The sequence below is a fragment of the Podarcis pityusensis genome (assembly GCF_964106645.2).
Source record: "Podarcis pityusensis genome assembly, chromosome: 1".
Taxonomy (NCBI): domain Eukaryota; kingdom Metazoa; phylum Chordata; class Lepidosauria; order Squamata; family Lacertidae; genus Podarcis; species Podarcis pityusensis.
The window spans coordinates 53,421,250-53,448,869 of NC_138028.1; the positions used below are offsets into that span (position 1 = coordinate 53,421,250).

At 41.4% G+C, this 27,620-nt stretch overlaps 1 protein-coding gene and 1 long non-coding RNA gene across 2 annotated transcripts in view; one reads left to right on the plus strand and one right to left on the minus strand.

Moving 5' to 3' along the window:
* LOC308475377 overlaps positions 1-2,908 on the plus strand; it is a 131,554-nt gene extending 128,646 nt beyond the window's left edge. Inside the window, exon 2 of the long non-coding RNA XR_013985127.1 lies at positions 437-2,908. This is a non-coding gene — a long non-coding RNA (uncharacterized lncRNA). The remainder of the gene's footprint in view (positions 1-436) is intronic.
* The window catches only part of HSD17B12 (hydroxysteroid 17-beta dehydrogenase 12), a 58,371-nt gene continuing 31,991 nt past the window's right edge, over positions 1,241-27,620 (minus strand). Inside the window, exons 4-11 of the mRNA XM_081002131.1 lie at positions 24,505-24,615; positions 20,971-21,035; positions 19,891-19,935; positions 17,916-17,950; positions 9,824-9,905; positions 7,889-7,954; positions 5,291-5,440; positions 1,241-4,048 (exon numbers count right to left, since the gene is read on the minus strand). Coding sequence (XP_080858257.1) covers positions 3,944-4,048; positions 5,291-5,440; positions 7,889-7,954; positions 9,824-9,905; positions 17,916-17,950; positions 19,891-19,935; positions 20,971-21,035; positions 24,505-24,615 — 659 coding nt within the window. The 3' untranslated portion in view covers positions 1,241-3,943. The remainder of the gene's footprint in view (positions 4,049-5,290; positions 5,441-7,888; positions 7,955-9,823; positions 9,906-17,915; positions 17,951-19,890; positions 19,936-20,970; positions 21,036-24,504; positions 24,616-27,620) is intronic.

Consider the following 27,620-nt stretch of genomic DNA (forward strand, 5'->3'; position numbering starts at 1 on the left):
CCCGCCCCCCCTGCTGACACCGGGACCTCCGAGTAAAGTCCGGATGCGCGAAGGAGCCCTGCCGCAGAAAGCCCGCCGGCCTACCTAGCCTAGCTTAGGGGAAGCCGCAGCAAGCAACAGCCTTCTCCCATCCCTGACCCCCAAGCAGCTGGCATCAGGGCCGTAGCTAGGGGGTAGTGAGGTGGGCCCCTGCCAGGAGCGCGAGCGAGGCCCCCCCGCAAAATCGGCTAAATAATATATCCATAAATATGTCTATAAATAAAAATATCTATTATTGCCTCATAGGAAAAGGGTTAAATAGAGGGTGAATGGAATGGAGGGCAGGGGCGGAAAGATGGCAGAAAGAAGAGCTAATTTGTCCGTGGCTAGGGGGAGAAATGGAGGGACGCGGGTGGCGCTGTGGGTTAAACCACAGAGCCTAGGACTTGCCGATCAGGTTGGCGGTTCGAATCCCTGCGATGGGGTGAGCTCCCGTTGCTTGGTCCCTGCTCCTGCCAACCTAGCAGTTTGAAAGCACATTGAAGTGCAAGTAGATAGATAGGTACCACTCCGGCGGAAAGGTAAACGGCGTTTCCATGTGCTGCTCTGGTTCGCCAGAAGTGGCTTAGTCATGCTGGCCACATGACCTGGAAGCTGTCTGTGGACAAATGCCGGCTCCCTTGGCCAGTATAGCGAGATGAGCGCCACAACCCTAGAGTCATCTGCGACTGGACCTAATGGTCAGGGGTCCCTTTACCCTTTACCTAGGGGGCGGAATCTGGACAGTTCTGCCAGGGGCACAAGATCACCTAGCTACGGCTCTGGTTGGCATTGGGGTCCCATACTGCCTCTGATCCTGGAGGTGGTGGAATAGGACATATTGTGACATTTGATTGTGTATTTCTCTCCCCACCCCCCCTAGAATCAGTATTGAAAGAGACCCTGGAAGTTATTTAGTCCAACCCACCCCCCTCTGCCCCCACTTAATGCAGGATATGGCTACAGCATTCCTGGCAGGCGGCCTTCCAGTCTCCGTTTACTGTAATTACCTTCAGCGGAGCGAGGGCCTGCCTATTGCTGAAATTGCCTGCTCCACTGATTTACGCTGGGAAGAAACAAGAGTTCCGAATGTGTTTTGCACTGTAATAGGAGTGGAAGATAGGAGTGCCTGGCGTGCTCTGGTCTATGGGGTCACGAAGAGTTGGACACGACTAAACAACAACAGGCAAGATTGGCTAAATAAACGAATCCCCATTAAACATGATGAGAAATATTGTTTTATTTTAAATCGAAAGTTTTACAGAACAGGTTAGGAAAAAAAGCAGTCAAGCTACATAGGCAAGCCAGCAATCTCAAATATGCTCTTAATTTTCCAATGGCTGCAGCACACAAGGTGGGGCACCACCACTCCACCACCCTCTTGGCTCCAATGGCACTGCTGCTTGCTGGACCAGGCTGAGCAAGGTTGGTAGTAGGTGCACAAAAGGATAAAATGCTCAAAAATGAGATACAAACAAATGGATATTTAATATTCCATAAAATATCTATTTGTATGTTTGCATGTTTGAGCACTTTTTCTTTAACCCTGTCTTCTCTATGGTTGTTGCTTTTTGTTTAGAAAAGCACAACTTTTCCTTGTGTTAGTGGGTGCACGTGTGTCTGCATCTATGCCTGCTGCCGCCACCAACCCATTGCTTCCCCTGCCCTACCCCATCTCTTTGAGCAGTCTTGCGGCTGGGATAGCACAGCAGCAGTGCTTCACCTCATGCATTGCAACTGCCTTACTAATGGTTGTAAGAGAAGCTTTATATAGCCAAAATCCATCTTCTTTCAAATAACTATTTAGAAAATTCAAGCACATTCTGGGACAAAACTTGTTTCTCAATCCTTATCAGCACCATTGCATCGGTTTTCATTTATTTTCTATGTACAGTATCATTTAACACACATTTACTTTCAAACCAGAGCCTTAAATTGCTTCTCCATTGGTAGTAGATGAAACAGAATGCAGATTTTCTACCATCAATAAATGTGCTCAAACACACACGTGATTCTTCAGAACATAGGCAACTGATCACGATCCATCATTTAAGGGCAACGGTAGTGGGCAATTTTTGCTTTTCTGATTCACCTTATAGGTAGGGTTCTTCAGCTACCACTAACCACCGTTAGTTCAGCACCCTTAGGATTCTTTGCTCTCTATACAGAGCTCATGTGCTATGGTGATAAAACTGTCCTCTGTACGCCATGAAAGCATCTAAATGCGGGAAATTGCCAGACTGCTGCACCTTTGGATCTGGTCCCCCAGTCTCCCCTCCTCAATCCCACCCAGCAGTTAAGAAGGGATGGGGGAGGGTCCCATTTGCAGAAATGGGAACTTTATTTCAAAACTTAATTGTGCTTGGGGAAGAGAATAAAGGGGGGGTAGCAGAAATAAAATGAGTGGCCTATTGCTATCTCTGGTCAATGCCACTGCTAACTTCAGGCCCCCACATTGCGTCTTCCCAATGTACAGCCCCCAAAAGATTTTGTGGTTCTCACTATCAGAAAGGTTCCTCTTCTCTGATCTAAAGACACAGCATTTTAATTTTACTTGAGTAAAACACATACAACTGGTAATGCTTGAGCAGAGAAAGTCTAGGACGTTAGCACTGAAATCTTAATTTGCATGTAAAGGCAGCCAATTTTTTAAAATGTAGTTTCTACGCTGTACATTCTCAGTTCATGGGGTCTGTAGCATAGGGCCAATATATACACATCAAATAATATTTCTATCAGTATCTAATTTCAAACACTGTGTGTTAAGCAACAACATAGCCTTGGATCCAAGAGTTCTGGTGCAAGAGGAGGGCATGTCGGTTTCCACAAGATTCCCCTTTCCCCCAATTTTCCCTTCCTATTGTAGCCTTCTGTGACACTCTATACTATTCTAAAGGGTTTCCTCAATCCTCAGAGGTAGCTTTGGGAGGGGTGGTGCAAGAAAGCCCTGTTGTACAAGCACATCTTTCAATCCAGGGTACGAGTAATTTAAGGTTTTTTTCCCCATAGAATTGGAAGAGACCACAAGGATCATGTAGTCCAACTCCCTGCAGTGCAGGAATCTTTCATTCAAGGTGTGGGTTGAACCCAAAACCCTGGGATTAAGAGTCTCATTGCTCTACCAACTGAGCTAAATCACTATCAGTAACTGGCAAGATTTGTTACTGCAATCTGTAGCATTTGTCTTCCAACAGTTTGATAAAGCCCACCTCTCTTAATATACTATTTTAGTAAAAGGACTAGCATCAGTAAACAAAAGTATTGCCAATGGATAAAATCTATACAGCTATCACATTAAGCCCTTTCACTTCAATCTGATCATGTAGACTGCAACAATTTCACATTTACAGTGTCTTAGGTGGGGAGATCGTGTAGAAGGGAGTGAAATGCCTAAAGAAGTCTATGCTGACAAGGCAAGGATCTTGTGGCCCATGTGTGATGGAGGGGGAACTTGTCCAATTTCATTCATAATAAAGACCATTGTGTGACTTCTTGCAAAGTAAAAATAAATGACAACAAATATTTAATGAAAGAAATACTGCATTGACCAGTTCAATACCAATATTAGTGTTGTTCTGTATCAACACCAACAATGTTCCACATCAAATTCTGTCAAATTTATCGCATTGACATCATTTCCCAAACCAAACATCTGTTGGTGTTAAGTGCATTTTAGTAAAGCTAATAACTACAAGTACCCGTTACTGTTCCAAGTCACATCGAAAAAGCACATTCTAAAACAATGATGCAGAAGAACAACAAACAAAATCAACAAGTTGCTGGTTGCCTTTTCCATGCTCCTCAGTTTTCTCTTTGTTCACGCTGGACTGTGGTCCCAAAAGAAAATCCCATTCGAAAGAACTTTAAGATATGACCAGTATTTCGCTCCACAGAACTACCAACAAATTGGTCATGATGATGCAACTCAATTCTCCTTTAATTTCTTCAAAGAATAAGCTCTCAGTTTTAGGTTCGTGTCAAGGGCCAGCTTTATGAAATACCACTTGGGCACAAACCTGCTAAACCAGGCCTAGGAAATGGAGGAAGAAAAAGGTTCATTATCAAATAATAATAATAATAATAATAATAATAATAATAATAATAATATCTTTATTGTCATTGCCCCCTTCGGGGACAACGAAATTATTTGACTGCTCTATAAAAACACTAATTAATCAATACAGTATAATACAGCAAGGGAGATTAGATGACTTTCAAAGTCCGGGCTTCCCATTCAGGGTCGAGATCGCTCTGGAGAAGAAGCTGTTCTTAAGACGGCTCGTTCTTGTCTTCATCGTCCTGTATCTCCGTCCCGACGGCAAGAGCTCGAAGAGACAGTGACCAGGATGCGATGGATCTTTTACTATGTCCAGTGCCTTCCTATGGCACCTTGTGGCATAAATCTGCTCTAAGGTGGAGAGTGGGCAGCCAACAATGCTCTCTGCTGCCTTAACAACCCTGCACAACCCCATCCTGTCCTGGGTAGTACAGCTTCCGTACCACACACATAAGCCATAAGTGAGCACGCTCTCAATGGCACAGTGATAGAAGGCATTGAAGACCAGAATTTAATGTGACTATAAGGGAAACCAAATTGTAACAGTGACACTCAGATATTAACAAGATACAAGAGCCCTGCTGGATCAGGTCAAAGGACTCTCAGGGGTGGAAAATCTTTGGTCCTTCAGATGTTGAAGAATGACAACTGCCATCAGCCCCAGCAAAAATAGACAATTGCCAGGAATGATGGAAGCAACCTGTTCTTACAGTGGCAACCAGATGCCTATAGGAAGCCCACAAACAGCACCAGATATTCTAAAACAGGAGGGGAGCCTCCAGTCCACTGACCAAACTTAGCCTGCTGGGGGATTCAAATTTATTGTCATATATGATGTCAGGTGTGGGGCAAATAAAGACATGGCACAACTGGGAGCCTTAAAAGTGCAATCCTTGTAATGCATTGGCAAGGGAAAGCATTTGGTTCAAGGAGCCAAAGCACCAAAGCCTGCAAAAAATATTTCAGCTAAAGCCTTCTGTATCAGCTGTGCAGGGCTTTGCATAGTGGTTCCCAAGTGCCCGGCAGCCAGCTGGTGGGCAGGACAACTCACTTGTGAGCTATCTGGTGTCATCATGACATCATGTGAATGACAGGTAGGTTGTCCCGCCCATCTGTCAAAGTTGACCTGCAATGGGAGTCAAAAAGGTTCTCCATCCCCATTTTCTTTCCACAAATAGGAAATGTACTAAGAGCAATAAACTGACTAATACATACCACCAATGAATGAGTTGCGCATCCAGAAGTTTGTGTCTCAAGACCAACGGTGTTGAGGGCATTTTTTACATAGGCTTCAGGAGTAGGTTTAAAGGCTGATGGTTTACGGATTTTGCTCATTTTTGTAGCTACAAAATATGGCCGAACGCTCTGAAAAGGAAAGGAATAGCAGAATGTTTTTCTGGTTCTTAAAATATGCCTTCATGGATAATTATTATGCCAAGAAACAAGTATCATGATGAATATGAAGTGATTCAACATGCAAACAGCTTTCACTATATCATATGCAACTATGTTTTCACATTCAACCATTTATTATTAAATATTTTTGCATTTTAGGTAGACTTCACAAAGCAATTTATAGAAAATCATTAAAACATCAGTAATTTATGGTGTGCAAATTCTTCTCCAAACGCAACTAGTTCACTTTTGATGTTCTATTCCACCCCAATAGCCATTATCTCTACTAAAATGGCCATCAGAAGACCTTGCATCAGGTAACTGCTGACAGGGATATGGTGCTTCTTTTCCACATATGTGCTCCCACCTGCTCTCTCCTTTCCCTGCCCTGCTGTTGTCACCAATCCAGTGATTCCAAATCAGGAGAAAGGACTGGGGAAGGGGTGGCACAAGGCAGTAGCAAACTTTGCCTAACTCAGGTATGCTGGTTCTTAAGGATGTGGCAGGCCTGATGTAAATATCCCCTTGTGGAAATAAGACCATTTGGGTAGTTAAAAGCTATAGTCACTGTTGATTTCCAAAGTATTTATTTAAATAGTAGTAATATGCATCATTTTGATACTGATTATAGGTGCCAATAAGACTACTGTCTGCAATGGAAAGAGAAGATGGGTAGCTCGTATCAAGCCACATCTCACTGTGTAGCTCTCATTGTACCATACCTCTGGGTAGCATCCTGCATACACAAACCAATCTATTCTAGATTTTAAGTGAACCTTTAACACAGTTTATAAGACCAAAATGCAAGATATAAGTTAATTAACTGTAAGTCTTGAAAAGTCCCACTTTCACCCAACACCAAACCATGGCTTAATACTGTGAGCTTGAGTTGGAACAATCCCAAGTGAAGCATTAGGCTTGCATGTTAAGCCCCGTCCCCAATCCATCAGCTGCAGAGCCAGGACAATGGCTTTGGCTTGTTGTGCTGTCCAAACTTGGGGTCGTAGTTCATGCTAACTCTGATCAACCTTTAACAACAGGTTGTGAAATGGGTTTGTTTAATTAACCAGAGTTTGTGATAAACCAGGGGTGGGTAACCTTTTTCAGACCAAGGGCTGTGTTCCTTTCTGGGCAACTCTTCAGGAACTACCTGCCACTGGTGGGCAGGAGGCAAAAGTGGATACAGCAATGAATACAATTTTTTACCTTTGTAGTTTCTACACCCACCTAATACATGCCTCTCTATCCTGCATCCAGGCAATATAGGTGAATTATTAGAGTTCAGGGAGAGATTCCAGCCAGGTAAACATACTTAATGAAGGGGGGGAAACAGTGGAGGGTGTGGCCTTGGGAGAGTCCTTAGGGCTGGGCAGAGAAGCCAGGGATGGGGGACCATATTCCTTTGTGTCCTACCTATGTGCTAAACCACAATCTTGATTGGATGGGATGACTGAAAGGAAACATGGCCAAAGTCCTTTTCCCAGCTGCATGGAAAAGCTGAGAAAAAGAGCTCAACATGCGAGCATGAGTCTTTGCTTGGGATTGTTTTCGCTCATGTATGTGGTGCTAAACCATGGTTTAATATTACGTGCAAACTTGCCTAGTATCTAAAGTTGTGTTGCTCAGCTACAGCACTGGGTGGCGCCAAAGGATGGACTACTGGCAACTAAACTAAATGTAGCAGTCATAGCATTATACAGTTTTTGGTCTAAGAGCTGGTCTATTCATCTCTGTCGTTCTTTAAATACACATTTAGTACTGTAATACCTTTCCACATTGCCTTTTCTCAATTAAATATTTTATTCATTCATCTTCTAAGATAGCTTACATAGGTGTTCCATTTCCCCAAAGTAAAGTTACAGAAAAACAGCAAAGGATCTTCCAACCACAATCAATTTAGTTAAATCCATTTATTTCAATGAGTCTACTCCTAAGTAAGGAATGTCACCCACTGAATGTTATTGTTTTAAATAGATATATTTTAAACTGCCCTAGGTTCTTAATTGATGAAGAGCAGTTTAAAAATGGACTAAATAAATAAAACATAAAGTTACACATTAAACCTTGTAAGTATCAATTAGCACACAAAAATTGGTTATGAAGAGCAGCAGCAGCAGTAAAAGCAACTCAATATAAGAAACTGTTCCACCTTAAAGAAATTTTGGAACAGTCATGTTCAGGCGGACACTAAAAATAAATAATTAAATAGAGCCACCTCCGGAGGGAGTTCAGTCCACGAAGTGGGCACAACTGATGAAAAGGCACTGCTTCTAGTGGATACCACCAAGCCTAGGTCAGCACTGGGACTCCAAGCAAAGCCTCGGATGTTGCCACACTTTGGAATGAGGTCAGCATCTTAACTGGTAACAACCAGTTAAACGACAGTAGAGGTATTAACAACAAAACAGTTCACCTCACCTGCAGAATGACACCTTTATTTTTGTACTCTGCACTGAGACCTTCAGAGAAGTAATCAACAAAAGCCTAAATAAATGCAATGGAAAAGTATGTTAGGAATGTACTATATGCAGATGAACTTATAGCATAATTTATATATTTTCCTCATGAAAGATAAACCCTGCCTAATTCTACAAATATAGCCTTTGGCAGAAGGTGATATTCCAAGCCAAAAGCTGTGTGTATGGGACGGAAGTTATACAAGGGGACTGCAACCAAACCATGCTGGATCAGGATGAGAATGCTCATCTAGATGCTCTCCTTTCTCCAGAGTTTCTAGAATCACATGCTTAGCTCAGTTTTTAAAAAGTATATCATCTTCACCAACTAAAACATGTTCATAACCATCACTTTGTGTTCAAACTATATTCTCATCTACCTTAAACAGATGAATTAGAAATGGCAACGGTGAGTGCCATATATATATGCAACATACATACCACAGTTCCCTAGAAATGCAACATTAAATTTTCTAAGAATCTCAGCCTTTAGAGATTACGGTGTGGCTTGTAACATAATGCCAAACGATGGTTTAACATGACGAGGAAGAGTCACAGCCTCACATTCTCCCCTCAACTCTGTCTTCCTTCAGAGAAGCCACAAGGCAATCAGAAGTTTCCCACTTCCATTTCAGATTAACTATAGGTTAGCATGCTGTCAAGATTCCTCAGCTGAAATTAATATTAACTAAGGTTAGTTGAAAAAACTCACTTTATTAAACTGTTTTAAAATTAATTTGTTTCAACCAAACTTAGTCAAGAATAGCCACAACTTGTGTTGCATAACACAGCAAGCTGTGGTTAATCTAAACTGGAAACAAAAGCTCCTCAGCTCCTCACAGATGCGCTGGAGGAGGGAGAGAGCTACATGAGCCCAAACCTCACAGTGGTTTATATTCATAATGTTAAATGGTGGTTTAGTATTATATCCAACCAACCTCAATAGTGAACAAGACTGGCTTAAATCTCATGAGAAGGAGCTAACTAAGGTCTGATATGGGAGTTTTGCATCTGGCAAACTCAGAAGGACAAATAATCTCATAATTACTTGTAACCTCATAATTAGATTACTGTAATGAGCTTTATGTGGGGCTACCCTTGGGCTTAGCTTGGAAGCTGCAACTAGAGCAGAATGCAGCAGTTAGGGTGCTTAGTAGGGTACCTAGCTATACACATAATACACCTTTTATAAAGTGCTTTGGGATGCCTCATGGGAAGTGACTCATAAATGAAATAAATACATAGCACACATGCACTAAAAGAGTAAAAAGAATAGCTGTCTATATTTGCTATCAAACCATGCTCAGTGCTATGTTTTTAACATATAAAGCCCTGAACAACTTGGGACTGGGATACCTGGCAGACTCCCTTCCCCTAGACAGACCTCATCAATCTTGACCATCATTGGAGGCAGTCCAGCTGGTTGTGCCATCATGGCTGGTGGACTGCCATCTCGTTGACAACTTTTCCATCGTGACATTGGTCTCTGGAATACCCCCCTCCCCCTGTGCAATTCTAGAGACGTCAACTTTGATGTGTGCTATCCCATGCTCTAAATGTTGCTTGAAATATGAACAAGTTCATTTGCTAAATATGCTTACAAATTACAGTGACTGCCCACCAGAAAGCACTTGGTTAATTTTTTTATTCCTGATAGGAGGTGCAGTTCACAACATCTGGGGGGAAAGCATGAACAGAGACAACATCATGTCATCTCTTAACTATATATATATAAAAACACCTATGCTCACTTTTTGCTGGGCTTTCTTCTTTGTGACTTAGTTTACAATTTTAATTTTAAAGGATTTTATTGTGAATTATATTCTACTGTATACCATCCAGATAACTTGGTAGGATGCACAGTACATAAATGCAATAAAGGGATAAATAAATTTACCTTGGTTGCAGAATACACAGTCAGCAATGGAGTTGGGTTAATCGCAGTAAAAGAGGAAATGTTTAATATAACTCCCTTGGACCTGAAGAGGTAAACATAACATATCAAATGAACCATTAGAAACAGAAGAACTGAAACAGGTTATTACAGAAACCAAAGTCTGGTTTACAAATATTTTTTCCATGGCCAGTTCCCTAAGTGACAGTTTAGGTCTCAGCATGTGCTCTGTGGGTGCATATACCTGTGCATATGGATATGTGATAACAACGTGTTGTTCTGAAATGATAATTTAATGTCTCTTAAGAGCTTAGCTTCTCTCTGGCTCCTGCTTTGGTGCTTACTTTTCTTCCAAGAGAAATGCCCAACCTCACAATCCTCTGGTGCCAACCCACAATCTTGGGTCATGCTTCTGCTATAAAATGAAAGTCAACACACCTATGTGTGCATTCAGAGAGACCTCTTCAGATGCCAATTAAAAGAAAAGCAGCATGAGTTAATAGGGACAAATAATTCTGATTCCGCACACTGTACAGGTTTTACAGGAGACAAATGTTGTTGTCAATGATTGTTTTAAAAAAACAAAGGAATGTTTCTTCAAGTATTTGCTACTTTGCAGCTGAAATCCTGATGATCCTTTCTACAGCATGGCATATAAGGGTCTGGTGACTTCTGTTTCAGTGTATCTGAAGAAGTGTGCATGCACATGAAAGCTTATACCCAGAACAAACTTAGTTGGTCTCTAAGGTGCTCCTAGACAATTTGTTAATTTATTTCTACAGCATGGCAGTTTCCCACAAGCTAAGAAGCAGGGGAAGTCTATGCATGACTAATGAACGTGGTTACTTGTAAACACTGAAAATGCTGCATCTACTGCTATTCCAAGAAGTACAAAACTTTAACCTTCTAATGTAAAGATCCATTTTATCACCAACATGGCTGTCGGGAGGTGCTGGATCTGTATGCAGCTGCCTTGCCCTATGTCACTGAATTGGCCTTCTAAGCAAAGAACTTTCTTGCCTGATTCCACCCACCCACTGATTCCTTCTGGGTAGGAAGAAGCATAAAGGTCTTCCTGAACTCTAGCATGTTCGTGAATTCTGTCTTGGGGGTGTTTTTTTTGTTTTGTTTTTTGTCCAACTTATTCTTCAGTCCTGCTTCTTATTTAATAATAATAATAATTTTATTTATACCCCCTCTCCCCGGCCAAGACCGGGCTCAGGGCAGCTAACACCGAATACAAAAACAGTAAAAACATAAAAAACAACAACCCCCAAACAAATAGTTAATTAAAATATAAGTTAGAATATAGTTTAAAATGCAGCTTAAAATGGAGCCTCGTTTTAGTGGTAGCCCATAGATCAAAGCCACAAGAGGAGAAAACGTCAAATATTCACCAGGGCCAACTAGCCACGCTGGTCCCACATGGGCCAGCAAAAAGAGTAGAGGCAAAATTTATGTACAAAATCCCATATAAGGCGTACCATAATTTATTTATTTTTTTTAAAAAATGAGAGTGGGGTTAGACTGAGTCCAGCCCAAAGGCCAGGTGGAACAGCTCCGTCCTGCAGGCCCTGTGGAAAAATGTCAAATCTCCTGCAGTAGGGCATTCCACCAGGCCAGGGCTAGAGCTGAAAAGGCCCTGGCCCTGGTTGAGGCCAATCTAACCTCCTTGGGCCTCGGGACTTCCAAAGTGTCATTATTTATGGACCTTAAGGTCCTCCGCGGGGCGTAACAGGAGAGGCGGTCCCGTAGGTACAAGGGTCCTAGGTAACATAGGGCTTTAAAGGTCAAAACAAGCACCTTAAACCTGAGCCTGTACTTCACCAGGAGCCAGTGCAGCTGGTAAAGCACTGGATGAATGTGATCCCATGGTGAGAACCCTGTAAGCAGTCTCGCCGTGGCATTCTGCACCAGATCATGAGTGGAAGATTGCTACTGTGCTCATGTCCTGCTTGTGTGCTTCCCACAGGAATCTGGTTGGCCAATGTAAAAATAGAATGCTGGACTAGATGCTGGGCAGAATGCTGAAGTTTTTACCAGTACCTGAACAAAATAGTACAGCAAATTATTAAATTTCTTGCCCAATTTTGGGCTCTTTCGTGTTTCTTTGGTTCCAACTCCTAGCTTGTACCCTGACCCTGTTTGACCTTTGGCCCTACCTCTTTCATCAGGTCTGATCCCTAGACTATCTTACTCACTCTACACTCATCTCAAAATGCTGCCCATGGTCCACCCCTAACAATTGGATTTGCCTTTTGCAGGTATCATTTCAAACAAAATGCAATTCCAGCTTTACACAACGTAGTATGCTTTTCCTGTTACAGGTTAAAAAAACCCATCAAGCTCAATTATATTTTACTAGATCAAACTACTCATTTAGAGAATGTTCTTTGCAAACAATTTTGGAGTTTTTGTTTCAGTTGCGAATAAGCCAAAAGCCAAACTTTAGGACCTCTTCTATTGTAAATGAAATATGGTAATTTGGGTAAGATGTTTTAAAGCAAAATTGTAGCTAGCCAGTTGCCTGAGGAGGGAAAGAATTACTTCCATGCAACTCACAGCAGGGGAATTCACTGGGTTCTCTCAAATCCTCCATTCTAACTTTTAAAGTCACCATCATGTGATTGAGGACAGTTATTTCATGCATTCAAGCAATCACAAGATAGCTACAATTAATATGTTAATGTTATATGGGAGGGGAGTGATAATTAGCACAGAGAAGGAAGTTAATACTTCCTGTGCATTGGGAACATGACTTTGTGGAATACTGAAGAAAATGGATAATGGAAAGATATTGCAATAAGTACGCAACACTATCTACACAGTGTTGGTGGGTCAATTTCAAAAATAGCTGCTCCTAGAAATCTTAATTGCATTAATTCAATGAGCTGGATAATAGAATAAGAATCCAAGTAAGCATGCATTCAAGAAAACTGTAAGAAAGTAAATGCTCTAAAAACCAAGTACATGCCTTTTCCTTTATACTAAGCATGCATGTTTTGCAACAGGCATAATTCAGAACGGGCATTCTTCATTCTCTCACACACAAAAAGTGAATGCATTTTTTGACATGGCGGTTTCCGTCTGCAGTTTTTACCAGTACTAAATAAGAAGTACAACAAATTTAAAAGTCTCTTACCCAATTTGCAGTTGATTAAAAATGTTTTTAAAATGGAGCAATCCAAATATTTTAATGCTACAGTCCTAGTGGCTACAAGATTTCCCTGAAGTCCAGGGCACTAAGGTTATCTCTTTGTAGGTACAACGCATGATAAAGTGGGGCACTAGCCGGAACAGATTCAATGACAAAACAAAACGTTTCCCGTTCAACAATGGTTCCATCCAAGCATTTTTCCTTTGTGAAAGTCAAGGCTACAAATTAACCCCAAGATAGGTTAGAGGATAAGAATTATAAAACCAACAGCAATTATGGAGACTTTGCTCAGATACCAAGATCATGGCGGGATGGGGGGTAGAAGGTGTGAGAGAGACCGGACAATAGCTTGGCAAGCTGGAACTGAGGCAATGGATCTCTTTATATATAAAATTTTACTACACATTCTCTAGCTCTCTCTAATCAGATTTGTCTAACATGAATGCACAAAGTGACTGACTGAACACACCCTAATACCTCATCAGCATTCTACCTTAAGCAAAATTGTAGAAAAACATGCTATATTTAGCTCTCCCATTGTTGTTATGGCAACCCTCGTCTGCCCCAGCTCTATGTAAAGTGGTAAAAAGCAAGCTGCCTCTGTAATACAATTAACTTCTAGAGGCGGCCGGGGGGGGGGGGGGCAACAATTTAATGTTTGCAGTGATTTGAATTGTGCACCACTGCTCTAGGCAAAGATTGTGCTGTTGTGCTGAACAGTGTACCACTTATCTTTGTGCAGTATGGTTATGGATAGAATATACATAACAGGTGATGAATTTGGCTTTATGCAGAATGTAAGTAACCTTACCACAGAATGTGGATCTTTTTCTTAAGAGGGTTGGAACAATTTCTAGCACCTCGAGAAAGACTGCATAGCATTTGCTTCTCAGGGAGTGTCAGTCTGTTCTAACAACCATCTACTTGCACAAGATGCTGCTCACGAGTGGTCAGAATGGTCTGCATTGACCTTTAAGCAGACTATGAAGACATTTTTATTTCAGTGCACTTTCTGGTGAAGTGTGGTGTGCTGCTATTTTTAGATAGGAAACGGAGTAGCTATGTATTTAATTGCTTTATGTTGCTTTAGTTCTGTGAACTGCCTTGCAACTATTAATTATTTTTAATAATCAATTTTTGTCTATTTTATAGAAGGCATCAATTTCATACTACTGTGGTTTTATTATACCGCACAGAGTGGGCTGAGGCAGGGGATTAGTTTCTATTTGTATATGTGAAATCATGATCGTTGCAGTACTAAACCACCAATTTATGGTTGCAATGCATTTGATGTTTAATGCTTTTTGTTCTCAATTCTTGTGGCTATAAAATATGTTTTATAAAGTCAAAGTGCACATTTATTATTATCATTACTGTCATCATCAGCGTCATCCTAAGATAGTATACAAATATTATACACCAAACATGGTGGTGGATTCTTTGCATGAATTACTTATGCCAAGCCCATCTTCTCCAGGTTTGGTCACAGATGGATTATCAGTTGAAGATGACAAAACACAAGTTAGCATCCATGGAAAGTGATGGATCAAGGAATACCCCCACCCAAGTTACATACCTACTACTTAAAGAACAGTGTAACCCCAACCAGGACAGATTGAACTATCTTATCTAGGTCTCCAGTACCCATAACCAATAATAACTCTGCTTTGTGAAATTAAGTTTCAGCTTGTTAACCTTTATTCACCCTGCACTGACTCTAGACACTGGTTCATCACCCCCACTTCTTCCCTGAGATCAGACAATGGAATCAAGAGGAAAAGCTGTGTGTCATCTGTATCCTGGTGACATCTCAGCTCAAAAACGCCAGATGATTTCATCCAAAGATTTAATAATAATAATAATTTATTATTTATACCCCGCCCATCTGGCTGGGTCCCCCCAGCCACTCTGGGCGGCTTCCAACAAAAGACTAAAATACAATAACCTATTAAACATTAAAAGCTTCCCTAAACAGGGCTGCCTTCAGACGTCTTCTAAAAGTTTAGTAGTTATTTTTCTCTTTGACATCTGGTGGGAGGGTGTTCCACAGGGAGGGTGCCACTACTGAGAAGGCCCTCTGCCTGGTTCCCTGTAACTTGGCTTCTTGCAGCGAGGGAACCACCAGAAGGCCCTCGGTGTTGGACCTCAGTGTCCTGGCAGAACGATGGAGGTGGAGATGCTCCTTCAGGTATACTGGACCGAGGCCGTTTAGGGCTTTAAAGGTCAGCACCAACACTTTGAATTGTGCTCGGAAACATACTGGGAACCAGTGTAGGTCTTTCAAGACCGGTGTTATATGGTCTCGGCGGCCACTCCCAGTCACCAGTCTAGCTGCCACATTCTGGATTAATTGTAGTTTCTGGGTCACCTTCAAAGGTAGCCCCACATAGAGCGAATTGCAGTAGTCCAAGCGAGAGATAACCAGAGCATACACCACTCTGGCGAGACAGTCTGTGGGCAGGTAGGGTCTCAGCCTGCGTACCAGGTGGAGCTGATAAACAGCTGCCCTGGACACAGAATTGACCTGTGCCTCCATGGACAGAATGACTCCCAGGCTGCGCACCTGGTCCTTCGGGCCACAGTTACCCCATTCAGGACCAGGGAGTCTTCCACACCTGCCCGCCTCCTGTCCCCCAAAAACAGTACTTCTGTCTTGTCAGGATTCAACCTCAATCTGTTAGCCGCCATCCATCCTCCAACCGCCTCCAGACACTCACACAGGACCTTTACCGCCTTCACTGGTTCCGATTTGAAAGAGAGGTAGAGCTGGGTATCATCTGCATACTGATGAACACCCAGCCCAAACCCCCTGAAGATCTCTCCCAGCGGCTGCATGTAGATGTTGAAAAGCATGGGAGAGAGGACAGAACCCTGAGGCACCCCACAAGTGAGAGCCCAGGGTCTGAACACTAATCCCCCCCCCACCACTTTCTGAACATGGCCCAGGAGGAAGGAGCAGATTTGATGTAAATACTCAAAAGCACGAGGGGGAAAATGGAACTTTGTGGTACACCATAGGTCAAAGGCCACAGGGTAAGACAGCATTCTCCAATCACCACTTTCTGAGTACAAACATCTGTATGGTAATGGAACTGCTGGAAGAATGGTATCACATATACTCATCCCAGCAAGATGGCCCAGAAGCATATAACAGTTGATAGCTCTGAAAACTACTGACAGATCCAAAAGAAACAGCAGGCTGGCACTTCAGGTAATGATAAAGCGGGATATCAAATCCAAACTCTTATTCTTCTTCCCTTGCCCATCTCCCAGATATGTTATCCACCACAGCTGTTTGTGCCAAAACAAGGCCTAAAACCAGCCTAGAACAGATCCAAATAATTGGTTTTATTCAGAAAACTCTGGAGTGGAGATGCTACTGCATATTTGAACCTGTAGCTAAAAAGTATGAAAGACTGGATACAAAACTATAGTTAATAACATGACCTTTCACCATCCAGAAGAGTTCCTCTGGACAACAATGAGCAAATGCAATGGTGGCAGAGGTAAGAGTCTTTACAATCATCACAACCCCAGAGTTGACTACTTCCAACTCTTCCTGATCATCCTAAACTCCGGAGAAGGATAGTGTACCATCATCCACAGGGAGTGAACAGATGATCTCCACTGTATTATGCTCAGAACTAGAGCAAGTGGTATGGCAGTATTAAACTGGATGCTAAAGACTACTACGGTCTCAGAGAAGTTCCGAGCAAGTCTGAGATATGTGAGGAACACATATAAGAGGAAATCTATAAAAGGGAATTGAACTGTCTGCATCAACATTGTTACGGTTGAAGTCAAGAAATTCAGAAGCTTGTGAAATATACATTAGCAATTATTTGATCTCTAGACTGAGTCACCGCAGGTCAGTAAAAGTGGGTGGGCAGAATTCTTATGGAGGCAAGCGGGAACTCTACCAAGAATGAAGAGATTGGAATAGATCACCTGCAGCGAGACTAGTTTTCCAGCTACCTTAGTATGTGTCTCAACTGAGCAAGAGGGAATTGATCCCTGCAGAAGAGGGGTGGGAAACCTATGGCTCTTGAGATGCTGCTGGCCTCCCATCTCCCATCACTCAGCCAGCATGACCAGTCATCAGAGATGACGTGATCAATAGCTCAGCAACATCTGGAATACCACACATTCCCCTCTGCGATAGAAGAATCCTGAAAGGATGGAAGACCATTTGTAATGTTGAACAAGACACAGTGCTGAAAATGACACTTCACTTATACCAGTCTGAAGCAAAATGAGGAAGATACCAATGGCAGGTGCATCCAGTCTTTCTTTCTAATTCATGTGGGAGGAATGGAGGAAGTGGGGAGTATTACACTTTCAGAAGGACTATCTGCGTTGTGCAGCAGTCAAGCGACTGGGAAACGCCAACACAAACTCTATAGGACTTGGTGTGCTAGCCTTACAGGCAGGAAGCATTACAGGAGACAAGCACCAAAAGGTTGTATATATTACAGCACCATGTTATTCCAGGAGCTTCCTGCTTTTGTTTGCACACTTCCCTCAATCTGCCACCTGCAATACAACTAGAGCTTATTCTCTATACCCATTTTGCTTCTCGTGCCTCTCAGAAATGGCTTTAAGAAGGTTATTCCCGGGAACATCCCAGTAACCACAGCCACCCCCACAGAACTGCAGGTTGTTGAGTTCACACCGATGAGTCAGAAGGGTTTTTTAAAATTCTATTTTAAAAGAAATCACCACAACAGTGAAGGGGAAAGGGAAAATAAAAAAGGGAATCAAGTGGAGATAGGCTTCCACGTCTGATGATTCATGCACCCAGAACCATGACTCACACGGCATTACTTTGCCACTGAAACATGGAGGCCAGGCTGATTAGTCATAGTAATGAATTTTTCAAAGAAAGGATTCTCCCCTATAAATAATGATGACTGTCTGGATAGTATTTGTGTGACTCACCTTTCCAGCATGCTGGGCAGCACCAATCGTGTCATCTGAAAAAATAAATAAGAAACAAAAACCTGGTGATTGAGTGGGATGCAGACACCAGATTGAGGGAAGCCTCTCTGCCTCCTCATAAAGAAACCAACACCTCTTCACCTCAAAATAGTCTAGGAGAATTGAAGGCCTTAATTTGTGGAAGCAGCATATTTTTATTCTATTGGTGTCACTTGGTTCTTGCACAAAGCATGTGCAGTGAATCAGATGAAATCATCTGTACTTGTTACAGCACACACCAGTAGTCTGCTCTTCTTTCTTGTTTGTACTGCTACAGCACCACTGATTAGGGGCTTCTAAATACCATCTTGGTGAAATTACAGTCAAATACCTCATAAGACTGATTCTAGGCACTGATTTCTGGTAGACGTACAAGAATTCTAGTTACGCCACCACCATACCACAAAGTTCAAATGATGGCATAAGGACAGTGGAAGTTTTGTGAGGATTATCATGAAGTTTGTATGGTACTGTGATTTAAGGTAGAAAGAGAAATAGATGCTCTTTTGGCTCCATTCTACTTTAGATTCTGTGATTCTTCTTAATAGGCACCAACCAATTCTAAAATCCAGCATCACAGTATGCTAAAGTGTGAGAACAGGACAAGCAATGCAATCCACAATGCAGCCTCTATCATCATCTTTAATGGCTGTGAGCCACGGGCAAATCTTGCTGACATGAACTGAAGTGGTCTGGCTACAATGCTTCTTCTTTTTAATGGATTGCGCCAGGTCTAAACAAATCATTGGTGTCATAATTGAAGCAGAATGGGGACAGCCATTTTGTACACATTTTGCATAATGTCCTATCCTACACAATTCCTTTGCCAAGAGATGGCCTTGGAGGATATAGATGTCCTGGGTCTGTCATGGAGTAAATCGGTGACTTTTGCTGAGTCACACTCATCATAATGTGTAAAGCGGGAATGAAAAACGACCTATGCCAGACAGAAGTTGCAACAATGTACAAACTTGTATAGCAATTTACATTTTGGGAGCGCTATTCCTAATGTCACCTTTTATAATTGCTATGATAAACTTCTTTTTTAAAGCTGTCATCTCATTGTATTTGGAGATGGAGGAAAGGATAACCATGCAAACATAACAGAAACAGGGGACCTTGGAGAATTAAATCCAAGCTAAATATGACAAATATAAAGGTATTTCCTGCTTTTATTAACTATCACTTACAGTCTTTCAGTTAAGCATTTTCATGTGGTAATGGGACAAACCATGTAATCATAGTGATTGCAAGGGCAATCAAGAGCTCATGACCACTTCATATGCAGTGTCCACCTGAAACATCTCAGAAAGGCCACATGCTTGAAGCTCTTTGAATACAAGAACAGTCAGCAGATGTGAGCATTTGCACTGGTGTGATATGCTTATGTGAATCAGTGGGGCTCCTTCCCCAACATCATATTCTATGGAAGCGGGGGAGATGCCAGGAATAGTGCTTTAGAAATTATAACTAATTTTCAGAACTCCAAGATTATTTAAAAAATGAGCATTGTGGGTAACAAAAGAATAGTTTTGGACCAGAGCAGGCTACAGAGAGCAAAATGCTCTCTGGTGGATTCCCTCTGATGAACCCTGATGGGCAGGCAGCAGTAACACTCTGAGTGTACCATTGCTTCAGCCACCACTGATGTTTCCCTATAGCATCCCAGAGCATTCTGAGAGAGAAAGTTGTGTTATTATCAGCTGCAGAGTCACTTCCAGAGGCTACTAAAGAAAACAGACTTATGTGGAAGCTATTGCTCCAGGCAAGCAATTGTAACAACCTGACAAAACAGGAGTGTGAAACTGTACCTACAATGGGCAGACTGCATGGATGAATACGATATTTATGACAAACAACTGAATTACTTGATACTGACAAATAGAAAAAAGGTGCCATATCCTCTCCCCGCACATCTACACAAGGTGGCACTTACCTTGCACACAGATATGATATTAATATTCACCAGCTTGTCAATTGTCTATAAGAAAAAAAACCCCAATGAACTACGGCACTATAGCAGGATACCATAAATTCCTGATTTAAACAAAAATGGCAGCAATTGAGATGTATGACGTGCTTATTTACTTAAGTCAGATGAAGAAGCAGTTGTTAAATTTTAAAAATAACACAAAAGTTTCCCACTATCACATCAGCTATACTCAATACAGAACACTTCACAGGTATGCAGAATAAGTACCTTTGCTCTGGTAATAAATGCTATTGAATAACTTACACTGTTTCATGTGATAAGGAAGAGAAGTGGACAAGAGATTGTGACAGAGATGCTCCTTAGCTTCATAATTTCTTGGCTGATAATACAAATCTCAGCAAACTCTGATTTACCTCTGAGTGGCTAGAAATAAACCTGTATTTTCTCAAGTTTTGAGAAAATATTTTGGCTTATTGCTAGTCAAACCAAGCCAAGGAAAACCCAAGTGGGTGGAAATAGGTTTTATCAACTTGATAGCATGGTGCAGTAAAACCCATTCAGCACCATGGTTAACCCAGAATTGCTCACTTATGTGCATGGCACTAATATTCCAAATTTTATGAGCAGTTAAAACAGTCAAGATAATTTAAACATGAAGTAGTTGCAAAACACAAAATCGGTCAATTTTTGGTCTTAGTGACTAGCATGGTAGCCTCAACTGTTGATTCCTCTGTATCAAAATAAATACCTTAATAAAATTGAGAGGAAACCTGCCTAACCACCTTAAGAAAAAGATATGCAAAAGTAAGTTTAACTTAAAGCCATCTTATCAGTATTTAGGAGATGGGACTGGGTTGTGACAACAACCTAAATCCTTGTATTTGGGTTACATGATCACTGTGAACCTCAATTTTAGTATTCAATTATTTATGAGACTGCATAGAAAACTCTTTGTTCTTTTTGCTACCGTATTCTACCTTATTTTTATCATGTTTATAGAAATACATCCAAAGTTGTGCTTATTCTTTTACAAGTCTATCTTAAAAATTTAAAAGAGGGGCAAGAGTAGAAGACAATACTTACTTTATCTAAGTCTGGAACGTCAAGGAAGAATTCAGGATAAGTATATGACATACCCACATTATTTACTGGGGGGAAAATAGAAAGAAAAGTTCACACAAGGTATTACATTCTGAAATGAAATGTGTACATCACTATATTCAGCTTCTAAATGATCTAAATTCACTTGATGCCTAGACTCTCAGTTCCTGGTGGGAAAACTCTTGATACTTCAGATTATAAATTCATCTGAGTTTCTTACAATATCAACAATGTGGACACAGAAGATCACTGAACAATGGCAAAGGAGAGGCAACATAATTTATTCCAGGGGTCAGCAAGGTTTATCTTGCCTGGGCCGGATCAGTCCCACTGAGATCCCTCCATGGGCCGGATTGCGTGAGCGCCTGCAATTTTTGGCATCTGCGCAGATGCGATTTTCGGCGCCATGAAAATGAGTCCCCGCGCAGCGCTGGTTTAACGCAGTGTGCAAGCGGGTAGCTTGGTTCGGGGGATGGCTCGTGGGCCGGTCAAACGATTTCCGTGGGTCACTTCCAGCCCATGGGCCTTAGGTTGCTGACCCCTAACTTATTCTGTTAAAGGCAACTCCAGTATGCTGGTGACATACTTCTCCATAACATCTGAATCAGGAGGGGCTGTGAAAGCTTTTAATTGGTGTCTAGATGCAGTGATGGACTGGATAAGGGCCAATAAACTGTGTTTGAATCCTGGAAAGACAGGTGCTAAAGAGGACTCAGAAACTTAAACTGGTCCAAAATGCAACAGCCAGATTACTGGCTGGGGTTCGATTTAGAACGCATATAATCCCTATTTTAGATCAGCTGCATTGACTACCAGACATTTTGGAACCCATTTCAAGGTGCTCATTTTAGTATTCAAAACCCCTAAACAACTCATGTTCCAAATATCTCAAAGACTACCTCCTTCCCTACAGGCCCTCTTGGATGCTGAGCAGGAAATGGGTAGAGATGGAGGGTAAGAGATTTAAATATTAATAATAATAATAGGCTGTCAGAAGAGTTGATCTCTACTTTTTTTACTCCATTTTGCAAAGTTTTCCTCATAGAATACCTTTATCTTTGTTTTGCCTTTTTGTGTGCATTATGTCCAATGCCAATAAACTTTCCACTCGACACTTGCAAGGATACCAAGCGATAGTTTATTTCATTATCAGAAATTAACATTCCAAGTTTCTGATCATAAACTGTATCACAGCATCCACTGTGATTCTGTTCATTAGAAATGACTGCAGAAGAGTAGGTATTTATGACACAGTGAGTCATTTTGGGAAGAAAGTAACCTGCAAAGGGACAGTATTCTTACATCAGTCCCAAGTCAGATCATCATCAGTACATTAGATGGCAGTATAAACCAACACACCACACTAGTTCTTTGAAAACCGTTCATAAAGAATTTTGGGAGGTAGATGAAGAGGTAGAGTGAAAGAATAATGCAGGAGAAACCTCATTAATAGCATTCTTATTACATTAAGCATTCTATGTTTTCAGCAACAATTACTGGCTTTTTGAATAGGTTTGCTTGCTCCTGTGCTATTTCGAGGTACATTATACACAGATTCAACAAATGAAAGCATTCCATAAAGCTGTTTTCATACCCTTCATATCTGTGAAATTGTACCCCTCCTTCCACCCCCAATCAATTGGCAGCATATGAAATTTACTGAGCATTGTTTAAATCTAATTTTTCAAAGGCACAATATAGTGTCCCCAGGTTTTATTATCAGACTTACTGCTTACACTAAAGTAGACACTCCAATGTATCAGGGAAAACCTCCCATCATCTCCCAAAGTGCAGAGAGAATTGGGAAAATCTAAATTAATTTTAACTGCTAGTGTGAGCTTCTCTTGCTTCGTTTACTGGTGCTTTATTCCTAAATTCAAAATGCATATGCTGTCTGACAGTATGGTATAGGACCACTCCAAGTGGCGTTGCACTTAACTTTGTGTGGAGCAACTGAAATCTGTACTGGTCCGCTATGGCTTCCATTTGCCATGCAGTCAAGTGGGGGACCAGTTTGGGCATTGCAGGAGAAAGTTGCATGGTATGAATACAACGAATCGCTCAGAAAAAATAGTCTTATGAATACACATCCCCAAAGAGGAGATCCTGCACTTGGTGAGTCCTGGTTTAAGCTGATAATCCTACCGAATTGAAAGTATCCCCCAAACAGTTGCCATTTGCTCCTGGCATGTTCTCACACTGTAGGTGGGCAAGTTAATCTTTAATGATCTCAGAGCAACATGCAGGGCATTATCCCAATTTAATGTCACTATGGCATAGGCTGGGCTGAGAAGAAGTGACTTGGAAGTAGTCCAAGTCTAAGAACTCCAGTCAATATGGCATAGCAACTTTCCAACATATTACGATGAAATATTTAAGTAGCCAAATGTCAGCAAAACAGATGAATGGAAGATATGGAAATTGATTTCAGCTAATGTAAGCAGGGCACTTCTCACTTCAGGGACCTTGTGGTGGCAGGGCAGAAACAGATCAATCAATGCCCAAGGGAAGAGGAGTACCAACTTATTTTTTCCCAGTCTTTCCTCCAGTTGGTGAACAATATAAACTAGTTTGCTGTTCCTTAGTAATATCATTTCTGCAGTTGCAGTCTCCAATGCAACAAATTAATAACTTATGAATCTGGGATCACCTATATTTGATCATACTCTGCAAAATGCTTCATTTCCAGAAGCAAAAATCTAGCCTATAACACTGAGTGAAAACGTGGATGCAGATTTACATATATTCTACCACTCATACAACCACTAGATAACTCAGCTGGTTTTAGAGCGTGGTGCTGATAATACCAAGGTCACAGGTTCGATCCCCATATGGGATTCCTGCACTGCAGGAGGTTAGACTAGATGATCCTCGGTGTCACTTTCCAGTTCTATGATTCTATGATATTCTCTAGTCAGAAAGGAGATGCAACACATTACTGGAATTCAAATGTATCTGAAGAGATTTCCTTAATATGGCTCAGAATAAAGAGTGCAAGACAAGCAGGAGCCTGAACAATAAGAAAGACTTCTATGAAAGTCCTTCAATCCTAAAGGAACCATCTAACCCACTAAACAAGAATACTAATCTCTGACTGAGGAGGTGAAAAAATGTCTGGGGCCTAGACTCTATATTATTAGCCATATTTAAGCAATCACACATGCAGTAGAAGGCAGGGGCAAAATGGAAGAGGTTAAGCTTTGAAGCTGCTTTAGTCTCAATACTTGAACTTCACCATGCTGGAAAATACAAGAAAACTACTACAAAGGTATCTAGATAGATGTCTGAAGCATGAAGGACATAAGAGAAGAGGTGACCTTTTTCGTAGGATAAGCTACTCTTGATAACAGTGCAAATTCTTCCACTTCTGAACAACTGTTTTATGAAGCACAGAGGCTTCAAAGTTTATTCCAAAATGACTTGTTGCTATGAACTGAATAATTTTATCTACTTTCCTTGGGAGCAAAGATTCCAAGAACATAGCAAATAACATGGAAATAAGAGTAAGATACAAACCTAGGACACCAATCTCGAGACCTTCCAGGCCTGCTTTTATGTTTCTGTAAATAGATTCACGATCTTCAAAGTCAGCAGGAATGGTTTTCGTTTCCACCTTGAACCGCTCTCCTGAAATAAAGCACACACACAAATATAAGCATGGATTATTTTACAACAAACATGGAAAACTTTAAAATCCCAATGCAAACCTCTTCTGTTAAGTCCTAATGGGTCAAATAAACTAATCATCAACACATGGCATGCATTTAAAGTTGTTATTACCAGAATGAAACTACCAGTCTTTTGCCATTAAGACCAATTTTAAATGATCCATCTGACATACTGGTCCAAACGAAGTTCCAACATAAGCATCCTTGTGAAGGAATAATATACTGCATAGATTTGTCATTTGTGTTTAAAACACTGTCCAATGGGAGCAAAATATTCAGCTGCTTCGGACACTAAAAGTAGTTTCCTAGTGTTTGTTAGTGACAGGGATAAGAGTATGTCACTCTTAAGTATGTTCACATAATCCAAAGCTCCTCCAAACAACATGGCTTAAGCATTCTGAGGGACTTAAGTGTATGTAAGGAGAGATCCAACACATTGTTACAGAAAGCAGTACCTTATCGCAGTCATTTCAACTTGGGACGGATCAAAAATGTTAAGTGTTGATTACAGAAACTGCTTGCAAGAAGGTGCAACCTTATTTGGAGGACATACTGCATCGTATGCCAAATCTTCCATACAACCGCAGTCTTATGAAGACCTAAGACATATCGCATAGAAAAGCTTTATGCATGGGGTGGATTTTTTTTTAATGTTAAGGGCCGCATTCCCTTGGAAGTAATCTGTCAAGAGCTACATGCTGGCGATAGACTGAGTCAAAGTCATAAACGGGAAAGACCATCATTTTTCTCTCCCAGCCCCCACCCCTCAGCAAAGTCTGAACGAAGGGCTTCCTCCTTTTCCTATCACTCCACCCATTTCAACTCTTTCCTCCACCTGCTCAGTTTCTCTGGCTCCTCACACCCCAATGAAATTAAATTTGTTAGTAACTTTATCTTGTCCACGGCAACCCAAAGAGACTTAGAACCAACCAACCAAACAAACAAACAAACAAACAGACTTGTCAGACCACCCTATGAGATAAATGAATCTCTCCATTTTGTAGACTGAGCAAAATGGTACAAAATTGAGACAGCTGTCCACAATTCTTATAAGCAGAATGTAATTCTTGCCTTGTTTTCTTGGGTCTCAACTGAACAGTCTGAATCAATTCTGAAACTGAAGGGATGAAAATCTAAACTTCTCCTTTATGGTGTAGGCCACTGAGAAACTGTGCTTAGCGGGTTCTCTTCCTCCCTGTGTCACTATTCATTCATGTATCCATCATCTAACCAAGAAAAAAGTTTTATCTGCTTTCCTCCCTGCCTCAGTTGCGGCCACAAAAGACAACGATTCTGTGTTTTCTGTGGCTGCCACTGAAAGACTAGCAAATTCTTTGACTTTCAGTACCACTAATACACAGGTCACCAAGTTCTGCTTCTATCCCATACTTTCCCCCACTCAACCCTTCTTCATGGACAGATGGATGGCTCACTATTGCCTCAAACACAAAATAATCCATCACTGAACTTATTTTCTTCTAAGTATTCCTCTCACTCTGTATCCTCCATATTCTCTGGTACCACCATTGTTTTATTGCTGACATCCCCCCTTTGTTTCCTCTATTCTGGAAGCTGAGTTATTCCTCACTGAAACATTTTTAGGCATTGAAGAAACTATGGTATTACCTTCATACAACAGTAGGGTATGTATTTTAGTTTTTCAGGTGTTACACACCTCATGTTTTTGTTGCAAACATACTAGTTTCCTGTAGTATATATATGTGGCCCAGAGCACACTATATCATGGTTCGTTTGAAGAGAAAAAGTTGTGAGTGCTAAGACTTCCGGCTTAGCGCCTCCGGCAATGGCAGAATTCCTCTGATCAGGAGGAATCCGCTCCGTGGAAATCAGGGTCTGGCCGCCACGGCGAAGGCGGAGACCCACTAAAAACCACAGGCGGGAGAAGCTTGTGGACGTGGGATTCGGCTGGCACCTTTTGCGCCTCCCCTACTCGCGGGGAAACCCGGCTTCGGGGATCCGGAGCGACGTGGGGTGAGTGGCGCAGTGCTTCGAATTGACTGCTTCTTTCACAGAGTGAAGCCGCATTGCTGTTGCAGGAGAGCGCTGACTTTTTCCTGTGGACAATTTTATCTTAAAACAACTACCCGTGAGTAGAACGGAAAATTGGATTTTTAAACGTCTTAATTTGGCACCGAAACGGGGCGGTTTCAAACAGGAAGTCCACCTTCCCCTTTTGTAAATAGATTGAAGCAAAGAGGCTGCAAGCTAAAGCCTTGGAAAGTCTCTCATAAAGGATTAAACTTCCATTGGTTAAATCATCAAACCCCCCTTGGAAGCAGGAGAAGAGGGGGGAAATTTAAGATCGCGTAAGCCTGCAGGAGAGAGTGAAGAAAGTCAAATTACCACCGCTCTGAACCTGGAAACGGGCTGCTAGTAAGATTGAAGCTTCGGATATGCTCATTGACTGTGAATAGATCGTCTGCTGACAGTAAGTTAAAGAAGAGAAATACATTGTTTCCATTGTCTCCTTCTGCGTTTAAAAAGGAGTAAAAGTAACTGAAAATTGAAACTAACTTTATTGTTTGAACTGTGCTTAAAAGGATTGATACAAATAGAAATTGTTTTCCCCTAGAGGAAGCCTTTGAAATTGTTACAAGAGCTGAGCTGAGGGAATTTTCCACCTGCAAGATAAAACTGTGAGAATCTGGGATTGACCTTGAATCGTTAAGAATGTTGACAGAAGAAGCCTTAGTGGTTGCATTTTGTAAGATTAATGATTCACTGGAACAGCTTTATAAGAAGACGGATGCGAGGACTATAAAAATTGATAACTTGGAACAAAAAGTGACTAATTTGGCACAAAAAGTCAATATTAATACAGAAATTATTCAGGAATCGATACAGGGATCTATTTTGACATGGCAAACTGAGGAGAAGGAGGGGGAGAAAGTTTTTGCTGTGGAACCTAAAGTGGCACAAGTGGTGAGGGAGAGAGCCCCAGCC